The sequence below is a fragment of the Cryptotermes secundus genome, unplaced genomic scaffold, assembly GCF_002891405.2.
Source record: "Cryptotermes secundus unplaced genomic scaffold, Csec_1.0 scaffold84, whole genome shotgun sequence".
Lineage (NCBI taxonomy): Eukaryota > Metazoa > Arthropoda > Insecta > Blattodea > Kalotermitidae > Cryptotermes > Cryptotermes secundus.
The window spans coordinates 676,602-695,650 of NW_019723905.1; the positions used below are offsets into that span (position 1 = coordinate 676,602).

The 19,049-nt window shown below is 37.0% G+C and overlaps 1 protein-coding gene across 1 annotated transcript in view; it reads right to left on the minus strand.

The window, feature by feature from the left end:
• Positions 1–1,119: 1,119 nt before the first annotated feature.
• LOC111861929 overlaps positions 1,120–19,049 on the minus strand; it is a 58,287-nt gene continuing 40,357 nt past the window's right edge. Inside the window, exons 9-12 of the mRNA XM_033750508.1 lie at positions 17,633–17,807; positions 12,315–12,519; positions 10,163–10,249; positions 1,120–1,890 (exon numbers count right to left, since the gene is read on the minus strand). Of these exons, the coding sequence (XP_033606399.1) occupies positions 1,798–1,890; positions 10,163–10,249; positions 12,315–12,519; positions 17,633–17,807 (560 nt within the window). The 3' untranslated portion in view covers positions 1,120–1,797. The remainder of the gene's footprint in view (positions 1,891–10,162; positions 10,250–12,314; positions 12,520–17,632; positions 17,808–19,049) is intronic.

A 19,049-nucleotide genomic window follows, 5' to 3' on the forward strand; every position in this document is an offset into this window, starting at 1 on the left:
ATTAAGTAATTTTCTCCATTCTCCTTTTACTTCATCCATCATAGGTCCAAATATTCTCATTATCATTTTGTTCACTGTAATTAACATTTTAAGGAGTGGAAGATGGCCACATCCAAACCTCTTTAACTGTGGCTATGTTGAATGAGGGAACTATGTAATCCAGAAAAGGTTCACGGAACATGTATCAGCAAGGATTTTTTTCATATCTGTGTCATCACATTATAATGGGTCACTTAAAAATATATGGGTCTCATTATGATCTGTAAATTTTATTCAGTATATTTGTCTAAACCGTATATTTAACTAAATACAAGGCAAAGGAAAAATGCATGACTTTTTAGAGAGCAAATTCCGTTATGAATACAATGTGGGACACGAAGACTTGGCACCTAATTAGTTCTTCCAACAGTACTGTAGATATGTTCTGCAAAGGTAAACGTCAAGACTGTGGATGAGTACAAACACATTTGGATAATCTCTGTATTTCAAGCTGAAACACACTAACAAACCAATAATCTGTCCCATGACTTATTTAAGGTTACAACTAATGTTATAAGTTCATATCATATTACATGATATGGTTATAACAGGATAACTGTGAACCCTGGACAGGAGGGGAAGATATCTTCACTTTTTTAAAGTTATTACCCCATCATTTACATTGAGGGACAGAATAAAACTGCCATCAGAATAAGTATAAAGACCAACCCAATATGAGGTCTTGGGAGGTATGCTGGCTCTTCAATTTTACCTTTTTATGCAATATACACATTGATATAAGCTACATTTTTGACAGCATTTACCTGTTGATTCCAATTCCTAATTGTACTGATTCCCTTCCTCTGATGTGCGCCATATGTCTGCCAAACAAATTAATTTGCTGCAGTTTCACACTATTCTTATTGCGATGTATATGGTTCTCACATTTGAGAACTGTTACTCAAGATCCTTATCAGCCAGTTTGCAAGAATACTTATTCAGCTCTGTGACAGAGTTACATGTCACTTTTTTAATGCTATTGTAAAGCTGGTACTGGATTTAGTTCTCCTAGTGGTATCACAATTTGTTTTAATGGTTCAGTGACTTGGTGATAATAGTAAAATTAATATGACACACTCCTCACATGATGTACTTTTTTATTTTTAAATAATATCAGGTCTAGATATATTTGAATAAACAAAGTGGTGTCTTTACAAAACAAAGAACAGTTACTTATTCATAGTTCGCTTCCATGATGATCTGCAGATTTCCACATGTTCTGAACACTTTTTATATTTGTACTGGCAAGGCCCATTAATAAAAGATCATAGACTGAAGGTATTTGAAAATGGGATATTGAGGAGAATATTTGGACCAAAGAGGAACAAATTAATAGCAGGTTGGAGAAAATGTCATAAATAATAGCTTATAAGTTATACTCTTTGCCAAATTTAATTAGAATCATCAAGTGAAGAAGGTCCAAATGGGCATGGCATGTGTCATGAATGGGGGAGAAGAGGAACGCATACAGGGTTTTCGTCCTCATCCACACTTGAGATAAGCATCCTTGATCAGTGCTGTATGTAGTATGTACACTTGTCAGCTGTGGGATAACTTTGTCTTATTAATTGTTTTTCCATATAATAGGTACCTGCAGTCTGTATCATCTTGCCAGTGGATAAATTACCAATATTTTCTTCCAAAATAGTCATTAAATTTTATTTTTAAAGTGGAGATGAGGCATATTCTGATCAGGGGTTTGGAAAATAGAAATACCTGAATGAGAAATATTATGACTGAAACAAAATTTAGTACAGATCAAGTCATTTTCTCTTTCCCTAGTGTAAATATCTTCCAGACTGTTTTCTGCTTCTTTTCTTGAGAGTGCTGTTTCATATTTAGGCTGTGTGTCTGGAAAAGCAAAAATATCAATGCATTATTCATCGTAAAGTTGTAACTGTCTGAATGTGTAAGAAAATAAACGAAATGGAAAACTTGAAATTACTGTTTACATTTACATTTATTTATCATTTCATGGATCAAATCATCTACCCGTAGGGCTGGATATAAAACATGTCACATATTACAAATGACTACACATCATTCAGCCTTGACCCAATAAAATATAAAATCAAGCCTGAGTCAGAATAGCTCAAGTTGGCAGGACAACACACATAGGTCATGGAAAAACCACAATCAAATTCACACCTTGCCATTCCACACACGCTGGCAAGCCATATCATCCAAACAGTTACATTATTCATTCATTCATGAGTAATCTGTCAGACGACAGGTCCACAGTCTCTTCCAAAACAGTTCCTCCACTTGATGTGATCTAGAGCTGTCTCCTTCAAATGAGAATATCCTCTTCTGTCCCCAAGGTCATCCAGCATCTTCTTACGTCTTCTTCCTCGTCTTCTGGTCACTTCTATCCGCCCCTCTATCTTTCCTTTAATAACTTCTTTTAGAAGGCAGTTACTGCATAAGATACGACCCATCCAATTAGCCTTCCGATTTCTTAACTTCAGAGCAATAATTCTGTAATTACAAACAATCTTCTTAACAACACTCCTCACTACACTTTTATGCACCACTATTGCCACACCTCTTTCAGCCCGTTCACCTCCAGAATAATACACTGTATAATCACCACTTCTTATTTCACCTTGTCCTTTCCACCACACTTCGCTGACACCTAAAACAGACACCTCATTCTTCTGCATTTCCGTTTTCAAATTCTCCAATTTGCCTGCTTGATTCAAGGTCCTTACATTCCATGTTCCAATCTTGTACATGTGATGTTCCTTCTGATCTTCGCACTTTTTCTTGTCATAACGCATGCATGACATTTCCTCTAGAAACACTCCCCCCTCCCCAGAGATCTGACTGGGGGAGTAGTTTACCTCCGGATTGTTTTGTCTCCAGAGGAAACATCTCGCATATATGGTATCTCTGCTTTTGGAAAGAGACTATCCAGGAAAAGTGATAATGTCGTAGTTTTTCCATTTGCTTTCTACATCGCACTACAACAGCCGTTCAAACCACTCTGGTCATGCCTGTTGCTATATGAACTTGAACCATCTCGAGCATCATTTGCTCTGTGCTTCAAGTCGCTGCTGATGACGCTGCTTCCAGCATCGGTTTTTGGTGTCTCTCTTCGTCTGATGCCTACCCTTTGACCTGTCCAGCAAGGGAGGCCCTGCCAGTAGCTACACTACCGCTGGTATAGCTCTCAGGGTCCTTGGCATACTCAAACCCCCTCACCACGATAAGGTGGAGCCACCAACGAGAGGGAGTTACATTATAAAATATTAAAATTCATAACAAAAACAGACATCATACATTATTATTATTATTATTATTGGAGGGGGTGGGTTTCCCCATGCACCGCAACTAATAGTCTATTGTACGTCCCCCTTTGATATTCTACCAGGCTCCATACCCTGCCGGTACTGGTGCTCACTATCAGCCCCGTTCAGCCAGCAAGGCTGGCTGCGGTACCCAATGTTTGCCCATCTAGTGGAGGCATTGGAAACTACTTGGGCAGGAAACTTTTTACCTAATTTAGCTCATACGTCTCCTAGAGACATGAGGATCTTTTACGTGCCGTAAATCTACGACACGGGACCCACGGCTTAAAGTCCCTCCCGGAGGACTTGTTCCCTGAATTTTTCCACCCTTAAAAATTCCACGACCTCCGCCGGGTTTGAACCCGCGTACCTTGAGTCATGAGGTGGGAACGTTACCCCTAGACTACGGAGGCTGCTGACATCATACATACTACTACACTTACACCAAGCAAGTCTCAACAATGTATAATTCACACATAGACCATTTATTAACTCTTAACTTTTGAGCCACTTGCATGCTCGACAAATTCATCAATAGAGTAAAATGCATTACTTTTAATAATAAATATTATAATAATAATTAAAAATAATTTTTTAAAACAAACTTAAATTGCTTTTTATCATTTTTAAAACTGTGATATTTGATGGCAGAGAATTAAATAGCTTGACACCTGAACAATACACCCCTCTCTGATAGGATAAATATATCAAAGTATAAATGAATGGTTTACTTCCAATCTTTTATCTTTAAGTGTAGAAAAGACCCAATTCATGCAGTTTGTAACGAAGGCTAATACGCTACTTGAATTAAATATAATGAACGGAAATAACAAAATAACTAATGCGTATAATACTAAATTCCTCGGATTAATACTGGATAATATTCTCTCATGGAAGGTTCATATAGACTTAACTGTAACTAAGCTAAGCTCAGCCTGCTATGCAATTAGAATAATAAAGCCTCTCCTGTCCCAGGAAATAGTAAGAATTGTATACTATGCTTATTTTCATTCGATCATGACCTATGGGATAATATTTTGGGGAAATACTTGTCATGGTGACTTCATTTTTAGATTACAGAAGAAAGCTATAAGAATAATTAAGGGGATTACAAGTAGAGAGTCATGTAGGAAACATTTAAGAGAACTAAAAATATTAACACTAAAATCACAATATATTTATTCACTCTCTTTATTTGTGATCAATAATAGACATTATTTTGAAACAAACTCTGCCATTCACAATGTTAATACTAGGGCAAAACATGATTTACATCAACTGCTATCTCAACTGACAGTTTTTCAGAAGGGGGCCTATTATGCCGGAATAAAGGTGTTTAATGGCTTACCAGCCACAATAAAGGAGATACTGCAAAATGCTGAACAATTTAAATTGGTATTAAAATTTTTTTTATTTCTTCAGTCATTTTATACCATGAATGAATACTTTAACTATAAGGATTAAATGTAATATTATATTATATTTTTAAGATACAAGATTTAAATCATAATTGCAATATGACTGAATCCGGAACCAATTTTAATGAATTGTGAATAAAATGATTTATTTGTATCTATTAGTACGATAAGCTGTTTGTATATTATGGGACCTTGTCCTCAAAGATATTTTAGATACCTTAAATTGTACTGATGAAATTTAAGTTAAATAGGTGGCATTATCATGTGNCGGAATAAAGGTGTTTAATGGCTTACCAGCCACAATAAAGGAGATACTGCAAAATGCTGAACAATTTAAATTGGTATTAAAATTTTTTTTATTTCTTCAGTCATTTTATACCATGAATGAATACTTTAACTATAAGGATTAAATGTAATATTATATTATATTTTTAAGATACAAGATTTAAATCATAATTGCAATATGACTGAATCCGGAACCAATTTTAATGAATTGTGAATAAAATGATTTATTTGTATCTATTAGTACGATAAGCTGTTTGTATATTATGGGACCTTGTCCTCAAAGATATTTTAGATACCTTAAATTGTACTGATGAAATTTAAGTTAAATAGGTGGCATTATCATGTGTTTTGCGTGTTTATAATTACTGTTATGATGGTGAATTGTTATTATGTGTATGAGGTTTTCTGTTATAACGTGGTTCTCTGGATGTTTTTAAACTACATTTGTATATTTGTACTTTCTGTACTCTGTTATGACACTATCCTTATGGACACTTAAACTATATGGATGTGTTCTATATCTGAGGCAATATCGCCAAATGTAGATATTGTGAACAAATAAAACATGAATGAATGATAGATGTGTTGAAGGCATATGAAGGTGGTCCTTCCTCATGGTACCAACGACATATACAGAGTTATTGGTTTGAAACTTGGCCAAATTATTAACAACAAATATCATCAATGAGAGCAAATACACACATGAGATTGGTAGTATGTCAAGCTTTTTAAATAAATCTCTACATGTATGAGTTGGGCACACTCCCATCATTATTCTTATTATTTTCCTTTGTATAACAAAGACGTTATGACAGCGGTCTCCATAGTCCAGGGGTAACGTTCCCACCTCATGACTCAAGGTACGGGGGTTCAAAAACCCAGCGGAGGTCGTGGAATTTTTAAGGGCGGAAAAATTCAGGGAAGAAGTCCTCTGGGAGGGACTTTAAGCCGTGGGTGCCGTGTCGTAGATTTACGGCACGTAAAAGAACCTCATGTCTCTAGGAGACCTCTGAGCAAAATTAGGCCAAGTTTCCCGCCCAACTAGTTTCCAATTCCTCCGGTAGATGGGGGAAGTATCAGGTACCACTGCCAGAAGAGGGGGGACCTCTCTGACAGAAAGGGACTAAAGTATTAGATACCACTGCCAAGTAGAGGGTAGAAACCTTGCTGGCAGAAAGGGACTAGGAACCCCTGCCAGAGGAGGGATGACCTCACTGACAGAAAGACACTAACTATTAGATACCACTGCCAGTAAGCGGTTGGAACATCGCTGGCAGAAAGGGGCTGATAGTAAGCACCAATACCGGTAGGGTATGGAGACAGTAGAAATTAAAGGGGGATGCACAATGGACCAGTAACCGGTCTAAGTGCATGGGGAAACCCACCCCCTCAATACGGAATATGGAAGGCCTTATGACTGTCTGATGTATTTTCCCAATATATTATTCCATATTTCACCAATGAATGATTATATGTATAATATACAGCATTAAGACTATTTATATTTAATATATAGGATAATTTATGCATTAGAAAACCAACTGTGCTCAACTTGTGAAGCAAAAAATCGATATGTCCCTTACAAGTTAGATGATTGACCAGCTGAAAACCGAGAAATTTTATTATATCTACTCCTTTCAGCTTTTTGTTAAAAAAGAATGTACATAGAGGGTAGCTCATAGCTGCTGTTGGGGTGAATTTTATTATTTTTGTTTTATCCAGATTTAACACTAATTGATTATTTTGAAACCACGAAAACATATGATTGAAAACAACATCTAATTTTGTTTTTAAATTATATTAGTCTTTATCTGAGCAAAGAATACTTGTGACATGGTACTTTTTGAAAAAGAAGTCATTTGGGCTGCAGAGCTAATCCGCATGTGGCGATGGAAATGAGAGTCCTATTTTTCATACCAGGAACTGAGCCTTGGCCATCCACTCCATAGCCTATCACTTCACTTACTAAACTACTATAGTTCCCGCACATGTACACCCATGCCCATTCCCATCAATACACAAACACAAAACTCCTCGCTGCTTAATCACAAATTGCTCTCCTCTGTATTAAAAACAGATATATGTTTAAACCAAGTTAAATTCATCATGTTTGTTGTGCTGATTATCTGTTTCAGTATGTGATAAATATTATGTATGGTATTAAATTGTGGACACAAAATTCTAGAACAGAATTTAAATTTCCACTGACATGTAACCTCAAATATCATGTATTTTGGTTTGATTAATATTCCTTTGTATTTTCTTCAATTAAATTGCAATTTAGACATTGAAGGTCATATTCAATGAAAACACACACAAGTTTATTCTGATCCAGAACCAGTGATTGAGGTTAGATCATCCTAATGGATATAACAGATTAGGTGTTTCCTACCCCCTCACATGAAGATGGAAACAGATTCAGTTTCTGAAACACTGTGTTCATCAGTGCCCTTTAGAATTCCTTATGATGAGCAAAGTCCAAAAACCCAGCATTCCCTAAGTTTATTCATGTCAGCAGCAAACAATCATGAAACTAGTGAGTGACAGCAACATTTCCATGTTACTTTTCTTGCTTTTCTAACAAGCTTGCATATCAGTTACACAATTTTATGCTTTCTCTTTCTTCTGCATGATCTCTCATTTCACTGCAACACCTCAGAATAGATCCCCTACTCTTTTTAATTGAATAATCTAGTTTCTCTCCCTTGTACATTGGGTTACACTATAGAAAATTATCTGTCACTAACCTCTGATTTTCTAAGTTCTTATGGTAACCAAACACATCATTTTCTAACTATGCATTATTTCCAAATTTCATTTTAAATTTGAGAGAAACCACATCAGAAGAATTATCAAAGTCATTAATTCTCTCTCCTATATTTACACTAATTAATATGGTTATAGTGGGTTGGAATTCAAGTCCCGGTAGAGTCAAGAATTTTCTCTTCTCCACGTTGTCCAGACCAGGTCTGGGGCCCACCCAGTCTTCTATCTAATGGGTACTGGCCGGGTTCTTTCTCTGGGGGAAAAGCGGCTGGTGCATGAAGGTGACTACTCAAGAAAATGTGGATCTCTACATCTACTCCAAATATGCCTTCATTGCCTAATGCTTAATTAGTTAAACACGGAGACAACTTTATCTCTTACATTGATTGCAAATCTGGATACAAGAATTCTGTATGATGTCACAGCTTTGTGATTAAACTTTAAGTTAAAAGAGGATTGTCTCAATTTTGTATTTTTTTCTTTGTGCTTTTTAATTTGTAGTATGAAAATATGATTTTAAGCAACATCAATATTTCAAAGCTGCATAATAGCTGGTATGTACATCCATGTCTATCACACAGAAAAGCAGATAGCAAAACAACTATGTGCTACAACTTTTGACTGCCATTTTTGTGATTGACATACTTGTTTTAGTGAAAAACAGCTTATTTCATAAATATTATTGAAAGAATTGAATATTTGTTGTGCATATTTATTTCATCCTCTGTCTTTTTGTTCACTTCCTATCTTCTCTGTCTTTATTCCTCGAAAATAAAACCTTTTGATAATGTTGGGACACAATGACGGTATATTTCAATGAGGGAAGACATCTGCTGTTAGGCAATGAAAACTAAATATGTTTCACAACATTGAACACATGATTCCACAATTGGGAATTGTTTGGAAGTGGTGTGTTCTATTGTATCTGGGCCAAGACTGTCAAGAATCTAAGGGCATAACTTGCACTTGGAGCCATGGGTTTGGTGTGAGACAGTCACCAGGCGGTAATGACATGAACAGGAGAGGACACTGATGTGATGCATTACCAAGTAATGACTAGTGAAGACAAATTCAGAAGACAGTGTGTGCTGTAGTGAGAAGTAAGGTAAAGTTGTCCCTGTGATCAACAAATTAAGCACTACGCCATGAAGGCATGTGGGGGAGTGGATGTATAGATCCACATTTTCTTGACCTCAGCACTAGATGGAGGTGAGTGGTCAGCTACATGCCCCTGAGGAAAGAGTCTCTGGCACCCACTGGATAGGAGGTTGGGTGGACCCCAGAGCCGGTATGGATGGCGCAGAGAAGAGAAAATTCTTGACCCTACCAGGACTCGAACACTGACCCCTCAGTCATCCAGCCCATAGCCAGTGGTTATACCAACTATGCTATGCCAGCTCCTTAATGAAAGGTAGTGTGTGTGAATTAGCAAGACCGCTGTAATTATTTGTACCTACGAATTATAAGTGTTCAATAAATCCAATTATTAATCCAAACCCCATGTCTAGTCACTAACACATGACAATATCTTTTGTTACCATTTATTTCAAGTCTATCAACTTTACTATCACGTGCACATGCATATTGTATTTTCTCCTCTCTCCTTTTTTTTTTTTTAAGTACCTGCAAAAAGATACCATTCCCTAGGCTATTACTATATATATCTTTCTCTCTACTTAGCTAGAAATATTATATTTTACTTTATGTATATTACATATTACTAAAAAACAGTATTCCAATATGCAAACACTGGCTTATGTAGGAATACCAGCAGACAAGTACAGGTGTATATAGGACAAATTAAATACATGATGATGGCTCAATAAGCCAAAACATGTAAAGAACTATGAATGCACAGTGTATCCATATTTCTTATAGTGGTTACAGAGCAAAATAAAGAACAAATCTCTACTTAGCTCTATGAGTTTCTTTTCTTGCGTTCATCTTGCATGTTTGTATCATCATCATTCCAAAAATGTTTCCTTCATTCCACATGATTAATTACTTCCTAAATGCTAACTACTGCTCTTCTAATTCCTGGTTTGTCTGAGAATTCATATTAATCCTTTGACAGGCCTAACACAGGGAACATACTTGAAATTATATGTCATTTATTTTGCTTCAAATAGTAAACCACAGCATAAAAATATATGTGAGTATGAAACCAGTCTGATAGCATTACAACATAATGAATTAGCTGAAATTACTTAGACCACTGCTGCTGGAGTCTGCAAATTAGATCACAAAGGAATAAAGATATAAGAAAATGACTGCAATACCCACATGTACAATGTTGTCCCTCAGCAGTGTGAAGTTCACAACCCTGGTATACAATATGAGCGTGTTGCTCACTATTATTCTCACCTTTAAATTTGGTTGCACATGTTGATTACAGGGCTGCATTGTCAGTATTTGAGCTCTGCCAGCAGCTTCATTGCATTCTTTCACAATCTTGTAAAACAAAAACACTCATAAGTATTCTAAAAAGAAACAATCAGGATAAACTGCCTAGTAAAGTAAATGATTATAGCCACACAAATACATATGAAGTCTAGTGGATGGATGACCAAGGAACCAGTCTTCAATTCCTGGCAGGGGCAGATTTTTCTCTTCTTCACAGCACTCAGATCAGCTCTGGAGCCCACCTAGCCTCCCATCCATTGGGTACCAGGTATCACTTCTACTGGGGCAAAGATGCTGGAGCATGAAGCTGACTGATTACCTCCATCTAGTGCTAAATTAAAGAATGCACGGAGCTATACCTACACTCACCCATATCCCTTCATGGTGTGGCACTCAGGGGTAACTTATCTTTACCTTTCAGAGATTTCCATTCCTATAGATGTGTTCTTATTATTGTATGAAGATCACATAAGTCCATAATCTAACAATAAAACAGTTAACTTGTGGGTCAGTGTGCTGGGCTTGGATGTAGATGGTCATAGGATCTAGTTCTGCTTAGCAATTTTTTATTCTTTCCAGCTGTAAGGATACTCGGGCACTGTCATTAGTAATTAACATACTGCTGCTGCTACTACCACTACCACTACTACTGTAGTAGTAGTAGCTGTAGTAACAGAGTAATAATAATAGTGGTAGTAGTAGCTGCAGCAGCAGTACTAACAGTAGCAGTAGTAACAGCATCTTGTAGAGAATTTGCAGTGTTAACTTAAGAACAGATTCTATTCACATTACAGTAGCAAGATTTCTACCCTGATGGTCGAGACTGCACCTTCCTCCTATATATTGATAATGATCTAAAAGACTATATTGAATTACTTCCCAGCAGACCATATCTACTGCCATATTTGTAACTGACAGTATTTCGTAAGTAATTCATAGGGATATTTATAATCTATTCTCTTAAAAGGTAAAATTGTCCCTGTGCTTAACTAGTTAAGCACTATGCCATGAAGACATATGGAGGAATGGAAAACTTTTTATTTCTAGCTCCAATCACTCATGGGTTATAGCTATTCCAGTGAAAGCCATGTTAGAATTTTCACACAATTGCCAAGTTTTTACTTTACAATCTTTACACTGTACTAAGCGGCATTTTGCTTTCAGATCACAAATTCCTGCAACCACCATGCTGGTTATTACAGAGTGCAGGAAATTAAAAATTATGGGGTTGGCATGTCCTTTAGTGGACAATGTTCATACATACAGAGAGACAGACAGCAAGGTGACTTCACAATATTCAATATATTTCATATACAGTCTCAGTTATTTTATCAGGAACTTAAGAAAGCCAGTGAGCATTTAAACAAATGTTTGGAGGGAGAGAGATGGATATATATTCTTTGAATATATGCTTCAGAAGAAATATATTTCTTCTGCAAAGAAGCCAACAAATCCAAAGAGAACAACAACAACAAAAATATAGGCAGCTATGAATAACCTGCATTGTCTGTCATAAAAAGAAGTTGCAGTCAACATATTTATCTATGTTTTTCTTTCTATATTTGTTTATTGAATGACAGCATTAGTAGCTCTGGCTATGTAAACATGAATGGAAGGATAATTATTGAATAGTGAATTTGAAAGGATGGAGAAGGAAGTGGCTGTGACATTTGCCTGGAAGGACTGAGGAAGGTCATTAAAAACAACATAACCTTCAGATACAATAACAGCCAGAATGGCTGTCCATAAGCAAAGGCGGTTAGTCAGCAGCTTTTCACTATGGTAGCCCAAGTTTGATCTCACCTCAGGTCATGTGTGATGTGTGGCGGGCAAAGTGGCACTCAGGCAGGTTTTCTATAAATATTATGGTTTCTCCTGCCAATTTTAATTACTCAAACTGATTCACATTATAATTAATCATCCTATCAACAGTGCTATATATCTTCGTAGTGAAAACGTTGTTAAATAACAAACACCACCGCCATTATTAAAATTCTGTTCTGATGTTCATCTGAGTTGGGTGGTGGTACTCCCTTTCTAATATTCCAGCCAAAGAATATCTGGACAGTCAAACACCATCTTGCAGCCAGTGCAATAGTTGTATATCCCTTACCTTCTGAAGTTGAACAAGTGTTTCAGACCAGACCCTGCGTTCAGTGTGATTGGATGGAAGACGTCTAATTATTGCCTCTACCAGCATTGGTAGTCTTGTCACCCGTTGCATGGGCAGGGTAAGGAATGTTTGCAATGAGAACCTCTGACAAGCAGGATGTGCTTCCAACATTAATACCGCATTTGTGAATTTATAGTTTGTCAGTCTGTAAGCAGAATAGGAATACCTGAATATAAATGGGAGGATAATATTAACTGGAGTACAAAGGAGTAGGATGTCAGGCTGTGGACTGGATTCATCAACTCATGATCAGGGTCAGTGGCAAGCTCTTCTGAACAAGGTAATGAGCCTTCAGTCTCCATAGACTGCTGCATGTTTCTTGTGTAGATTTGGCCAAGTTTATGTTCTTATGGCTCAGGAAAGAGTAAGCTGGCCTGAAATCCCACACCCTGAGGCATCAGTGCCTTTACTTCTACAGTTTACGTGATCCAATCATTCCTGTGTACCATGTGATTTCACCTTCCTCCAGTTGTTTGGAAAGGAAGCACTCTTGTCAAGGTAGCGAGATTTGGAGAGCAGTCTTTTGTTTGGCAGTGATCAGGAAAATTGGGTCACTAAATTTTTTTCAACTGGTCTTTCCAAATTGTGTTTGGATACTGATTCTGGCTATTAAGGGCAAGGGACCACCATATTGCAACAAGTAGCTCTTGGTGTTTGGGAATGTTTTAACAAGGGCTTGGGCTTGGGTTTATTTTGTATGTGTTTAGGCTTTCATTGCCACCATTGTGATTCTGTTCGATGTGTTAATGGGGTAACATTCTGAGTGGTTAATTATGTTCCTCTCCTGGGTTTTCTGTCTGGACCGACCAAAAGAACTGTTTGCTAATGTTGCAGAGTACTAGTCAGATTCTTATTATGTTATTATTGTTATGATCATTATTGTGCTGTGTGAATTCTTTTAGTGTTGCTACTGAGATACCAAATTTTCTTGGGTAATGCTTAAGCTTGGACACCCCAGTCCACCAGGGGAGCACTGAGAATGCAACAATGAAACCAGAGAAACATGCAGCTACCATCCCAAAGTAGTAGTAAGTAGGTAAGCGGGGAGAAGCTGCTTTTGGCTTCCAAAGAAGGACTTGGCTAGATGCATTTAGTTAGATAGATATAAAATAATCTAAGAAATTTTACATAATGTGCAGTGGAAAATTACATTTTTAAACTATCCTTTATGAAAGTGATTGCAACTACATCACTTCTAAGTAATATACTTCAAGAATGTTCTTATTATAAAAGTTTACATCAAACATATATTTCGACAATGGAAAAATGAACTACTACATTAGTGAGCATCATGAATGTTTTAAGTGTACTCGTATATAGTCTTATAAAAACATTTACGTATTGGTGGGCAGTGGTATACCTCCAATGATGATTCATTAAGAATCAAAACATGTTAGGTAACTAAGTGCTGAAGTGGTGAAAGCATTATATGTCACATTGGACTGAAATAAACTTAATTGTAAACTTAATAGTGTGATGGACCAGAATGAAACAAATCAAATTCTAAGAAATAACCTCATAAATAAAGGTAAAACTATACCTGTAAGAGGTCGTGGAGACCCATAGGTTTGTGAGATGTCAAGGCCCCCACATTTTCTAAACAATCAACCCATAGATGGCAGTAAAGTTGTCAGCCTTATGAGCCAGCCACCATTTACACCCAGGAATATCCCTGGTACTCATTTCTGTTACAGGCTGAGTTTACCCCAGGGCCATAGTGCAGCTGGAAGGATTAGGTCAACTGCAAAATCCAGTGACCTCATTGGGAATCGAAGCCGCTACCTTCTGGCTTGCAACATAGTGTTTCAACCAACTGCGTTACTGCGTGCCCCCCCCCAATATCTTCTTGAATACAAAAATAAATTGACCTCATTTGCACAATATTATAATTTAAGGCAATAATCGATGTTTGCTTATTCTTAGTTTATTTAATGACACTTACTTAACCACATAATTTACAGTTTGTAGCAACAAATGGGAAGGCAAATATAAATGACGATTTGGGAAGAATATGGAGGAATATGATCATAGTGTACTTCAAGGACTATCTAAACATTTTCCTGGAGGAACTAAAAAATCCAGAGAAATTCTCAGTCACTGTATCCAGTCACCAAGCTGAGAAATGAACACAGAACCTCCAAAATATAAATAAACGTTACAGTTAGTATATATCTACTGAGGAAGAAAGGAACATTTTTCATGACAGCAAATACAAGATTAGTGTGTGGAGCATGAAGGACATGCTCACTTGAGTGCTATCTGCTGTCATTAGCAATGCACATGTTACACAAATACATATTTTTATATAATACATAAGTAGTGAGCAAAACAATTTGTAACTTCTGTTGTTCTGTTTTCGTATCCCTATTATTTTTATTGTTGATAAATGATTTGTCCCTAGCTATTCATGAGTCTAAGGTCATATTATTTGCTGATGATATAAGACGATGTTCCTGTCTGTATGAAACAGCATCTAGGTCAGTGAGATGAAGGGAGCAAGAAGCATATAGTTCTGTTGGAAAACAAAGTAAAGATTTCAGTTGATAATAACAAAACTCTCCACATCATATCTAGCAATAATAGCAACGATAAACCGCCTAATACATCTGTAATTAGTACAAATTCTCATCATCTCTGTATACCTAACTTTTCTGGAAATGTGACAAACTCACACCCTGAATCATCTTATGTCAAAGATGTCATTAGAAGGTTTTCAGTACACGACAATTTAAAGGTTAAAAATTGTACAATTCGTAACAGTTGTCCTCAACCCTCTAAAATGCAGATTCACAGCATTCCCTCTTTGGGGCTACAACATAATAACTGTGAGAAACTGTCTGAACATTGTAATGCAGATAAGCAATTAGATACAACGTTTGTAGTAAATAAGCCCACTTCACCAGTGCCCCAACCATCCAAAGCACTGTTCATAAAAGATGAGGCAGTCTCTTTGAAAGATGACCTCCTTACAAATGGACTTCACAGAAAGAGTGAATGTTGCACCCATGAAGCAAACAGAGAAGTTCATTGCACACTTCTAAATGAAGAAGAGAAATGTTCAGATAATTTTTCTTTAGTCAATAGCCAACTTCAAAAACACAGAAGTCCATCAAGTGATATAAGCAGTTCTATGACCAAAGATATTTCATCCACTGAAGAAGCTGCAGCCGAGAAGTCATGCATTATTAAACAGTTACCAAGACATGAGCAACAAATTTTCATCAGCTTCTATGACCTTGGTTGCCTCGGTACACTGTACAAACCTCACTTTCCTTTACAGAAAGAGAATGCCAGAGTGGATGAAATGTACAATCACTATNCAAATATGAGTGTAGATAACTTAAACTGTAGAACACTTTCAACATACCTGGCCTACAATTTTGGAGGTGTAAGTCTTCAGCTTTTTATATTTTCATTTACAAGAATATCAGCCTTTTCACCATTATAAATATAACAGTTCTGACATCCATGTGAAACTGTTCAATTAAGTATAATGTATGTTATGACATCAGTCATTTGTTTTGACAAAAGAATATTAAAAAGTAATATCTTGGACACACTCTGTGTGTTAAGTAAAGAAACTGTGATATTTATATGTTGTAGGATGTAATAGAGCATTGGTTTCCAACTTCTGACTACCTGGTGAATACTGAGAAAACACAACACACCAAACTTCAGAATCTTAAATTTCAGTTTATATCAGTGAATAAGACCTTGCCCAGTGATGTTATATGGCATTATTTACTTTATTCTCCCTATTACACCCAGGTGTTTTTAATTAGCCTGCTTACTTTCTTGTGGGTTATTTCATAATTTTGTCAGTAGCTATGCATTGTCAAATGGTAGGATGACAGATGAAAAATAATTTTGGAGAGGATTTGGAGGGCTACAATCCTGATCTCATTGCGGTAGAAGTATTATCCTGGCATTTCCCTGGAAGGACTGAGGAAAGCTTATGAAAGCGGCAGACCTACCCTTCATTCATAATTATAATAATAGAATATACACATGCGCGCATGCATCTGTACACACACACACACACACACACACAGATACGAGGGTAAGTCAGAAATTATCCGCACTTTCTCCATAACACATCTTTAGGTTTGTCACACTGCCTCCTATGCATGCATTGTTAGAGTTGGTACTACTGTGGTCACGTGATCGAAGTTTTACCTAGATCGCATCATTTTCCTTGATGCTGTGACAGTGTAAACATGGCCGCTCTGCTAGCAGTGTGCACCAATGATTAACAAAGAATAGTGATCCGATTTCTCTGAATGGAAGGAGTGTCAGGGGCTGAAATTCATATGTGGGTTCATCACTATGAGCCAGAATCCAAAAGCCAGAGTATGGCGTGGAAACACCTGGGATCGCAAACAAAGATGAAATTCAAGACTCAATCTTTCGTGGGAAAGGTGATGCTAACAGTCTTTTGGGACTCAAAAAGGCCTATACTGGAAGACTACCTTGAAAAAGGGTGTACGATCAACAGTGCAAGATACAGTGATTTGCTGGCCAACAATCTGAAGCCAGCAATTCGCACCAAACGCCGAGGCCTATTGTCGAAGAAAGTGTTGTTGTTGCATGACAATGAACACTCACACAAGGACGGCCAGACCGTTGAAACCATTAACCATTTGTGTTTCGAGGTGCTGGAACACCCTGCCTACAGCCCAGATCTCGCCCTTTCCAACTATCATCTCTTTGGACCGCTCAAAGATGTTTTAAGAGGTTTTTGATTTTCTACGGACAAAGAGGTGGGGGAAGCGGTGCATAAATGGTTGAGCGACCAACCGAAAACCTTCTTCTTGGAGGGTATACTCAAGCTTTTGGACCACTGGACCAAGTGCATCGAAAAGGGAGGAGACTATGTATAAAAATGAAGTACTTGTTCAACCCCTACTTTTGTATATATGAATTGGAAAAACAAGAGTGTGGATAATTTTTTACTTCCCTACGTATATACACAAGGCGAGATTTGTTCATGTGATTACCAACAAACACATTAAAAAAACACTGCATATATGACTACCATATATATACACCTTTCTTTTCTATTATTCATTATTTGCATTCAAGTATGATCTCAAATTCCATCGCCTCTAATTATTGTCTCTAAATTAATGGGATATTAACAAAAGCTTGCACACCAGATGACTAAAGGAATGCATCCCTTTTGTAAAATGGGGGATTAGTGTACTGACGTTCCAGTAATAATGTGGCCACACAAATATAACTGAACAAAATGCACTCACTTCAGAAGTTGTAATGTTTTATCTATGTGTATGTGATTGGCACAGCAGTCCACATAGACTTTGAAGTTATCAGATGACACAAACTTGGAAACTGCATGACACAGATAGCCTAGTGCCAGATCTTCCTGCCAGCCATCTAAAAGCACTGCTAGAAATTTTTCTGAGCATTGCTTCACTGAAAGAATTAAACAGAAAAAAAAGAACTCTTTATTATAAGACAAATAAAAGTAAAGAAACTGACTATCCCTATTAAAATATGGTTACTAACAGGTTTCGATTTATTAGAATCTACTTCGCTGATATATGTCTGATTTGTGCATTATCTTTGTTACCTACACTCGTCAATTTTGATTATTATGAACTGGCACTTTTAAAATCTTCAGTTCTAATTTAAAGATTCTTTTAAAAATTAAAATTCTCAGAGTTACTCGCCCTATGTCTGTAGTGCTGCAGCGGCTACTTCTTGTTTTCAGCACTGTTATTCTGTGTAGGCTCCCTGTGTGTGTGCGGCTGCTTATCTTTACTACATAAGTGTATACACCTGATGATGGCCGTTTGCGGCCGAAACATGTAGTGTAGAAGAGGGCAAGACAAAAGAACTACAATAAATTGTTGCACTTGGGACGGTGTTTATGTCATATATCGTATAGAGTGCAACAGGATGCTTAAATATAATATAGCTTAAGCGGTTAGTCACTGCCTTCCCACCACCAGCTGGACTACATCCTTGTGAAACATCGATTCAGAAACAGTGTGAAGGATGTGAAGACACTGCCTGGGGCAGATACTGACTCTGACCACAACTTACTGGTTGTCAAGTTTTGAACCAGGTTGAAGAAAATTATAAGATTCCAAAAGCGCAGACCTAGATGGGATTTGGTGAAGTTACATGCTCAAAGTCAAAGCATGCAGGAGACCCTAGAAGAGAAACTAAGTGCAATTTAAAGTGAAAGCGGAAATGCTGAAGTGCAGTGGAACAATATAAAAGAATGCATGTTAGATACTATTAGCGAATTGGTTGGTAAAGTTGAGAAGATAGAAAGAAAACCATGGGTTACACAGGAGATGATGAGTAAAACGGAGGGGCGAAGGAAATGGAAAAATGAAAACAATGAAGAAGGCAGGAGGAATTACAGGAGACTGAGGAATGAATTGAAAAGTGCCACGGATGGGGCCAAAAAGGAATATCTTGAGAAGACATGTAATGAGATTATAGAATTTCAAACGACAGGACATTATGATTTGATGTACATGAAGACAAAAGAACTAGGATGGAAAGAGAACCATGGGATTCAAAATATTGGCATCAAAGACTCCCAGGAGAATAGAATAGTAGATCAGAGGCAAGTGCTGAAAATTTGGGAAAATTATATTACAGAACTATATGATCAACCTAATCAGCCAGAAACCTTAGAAG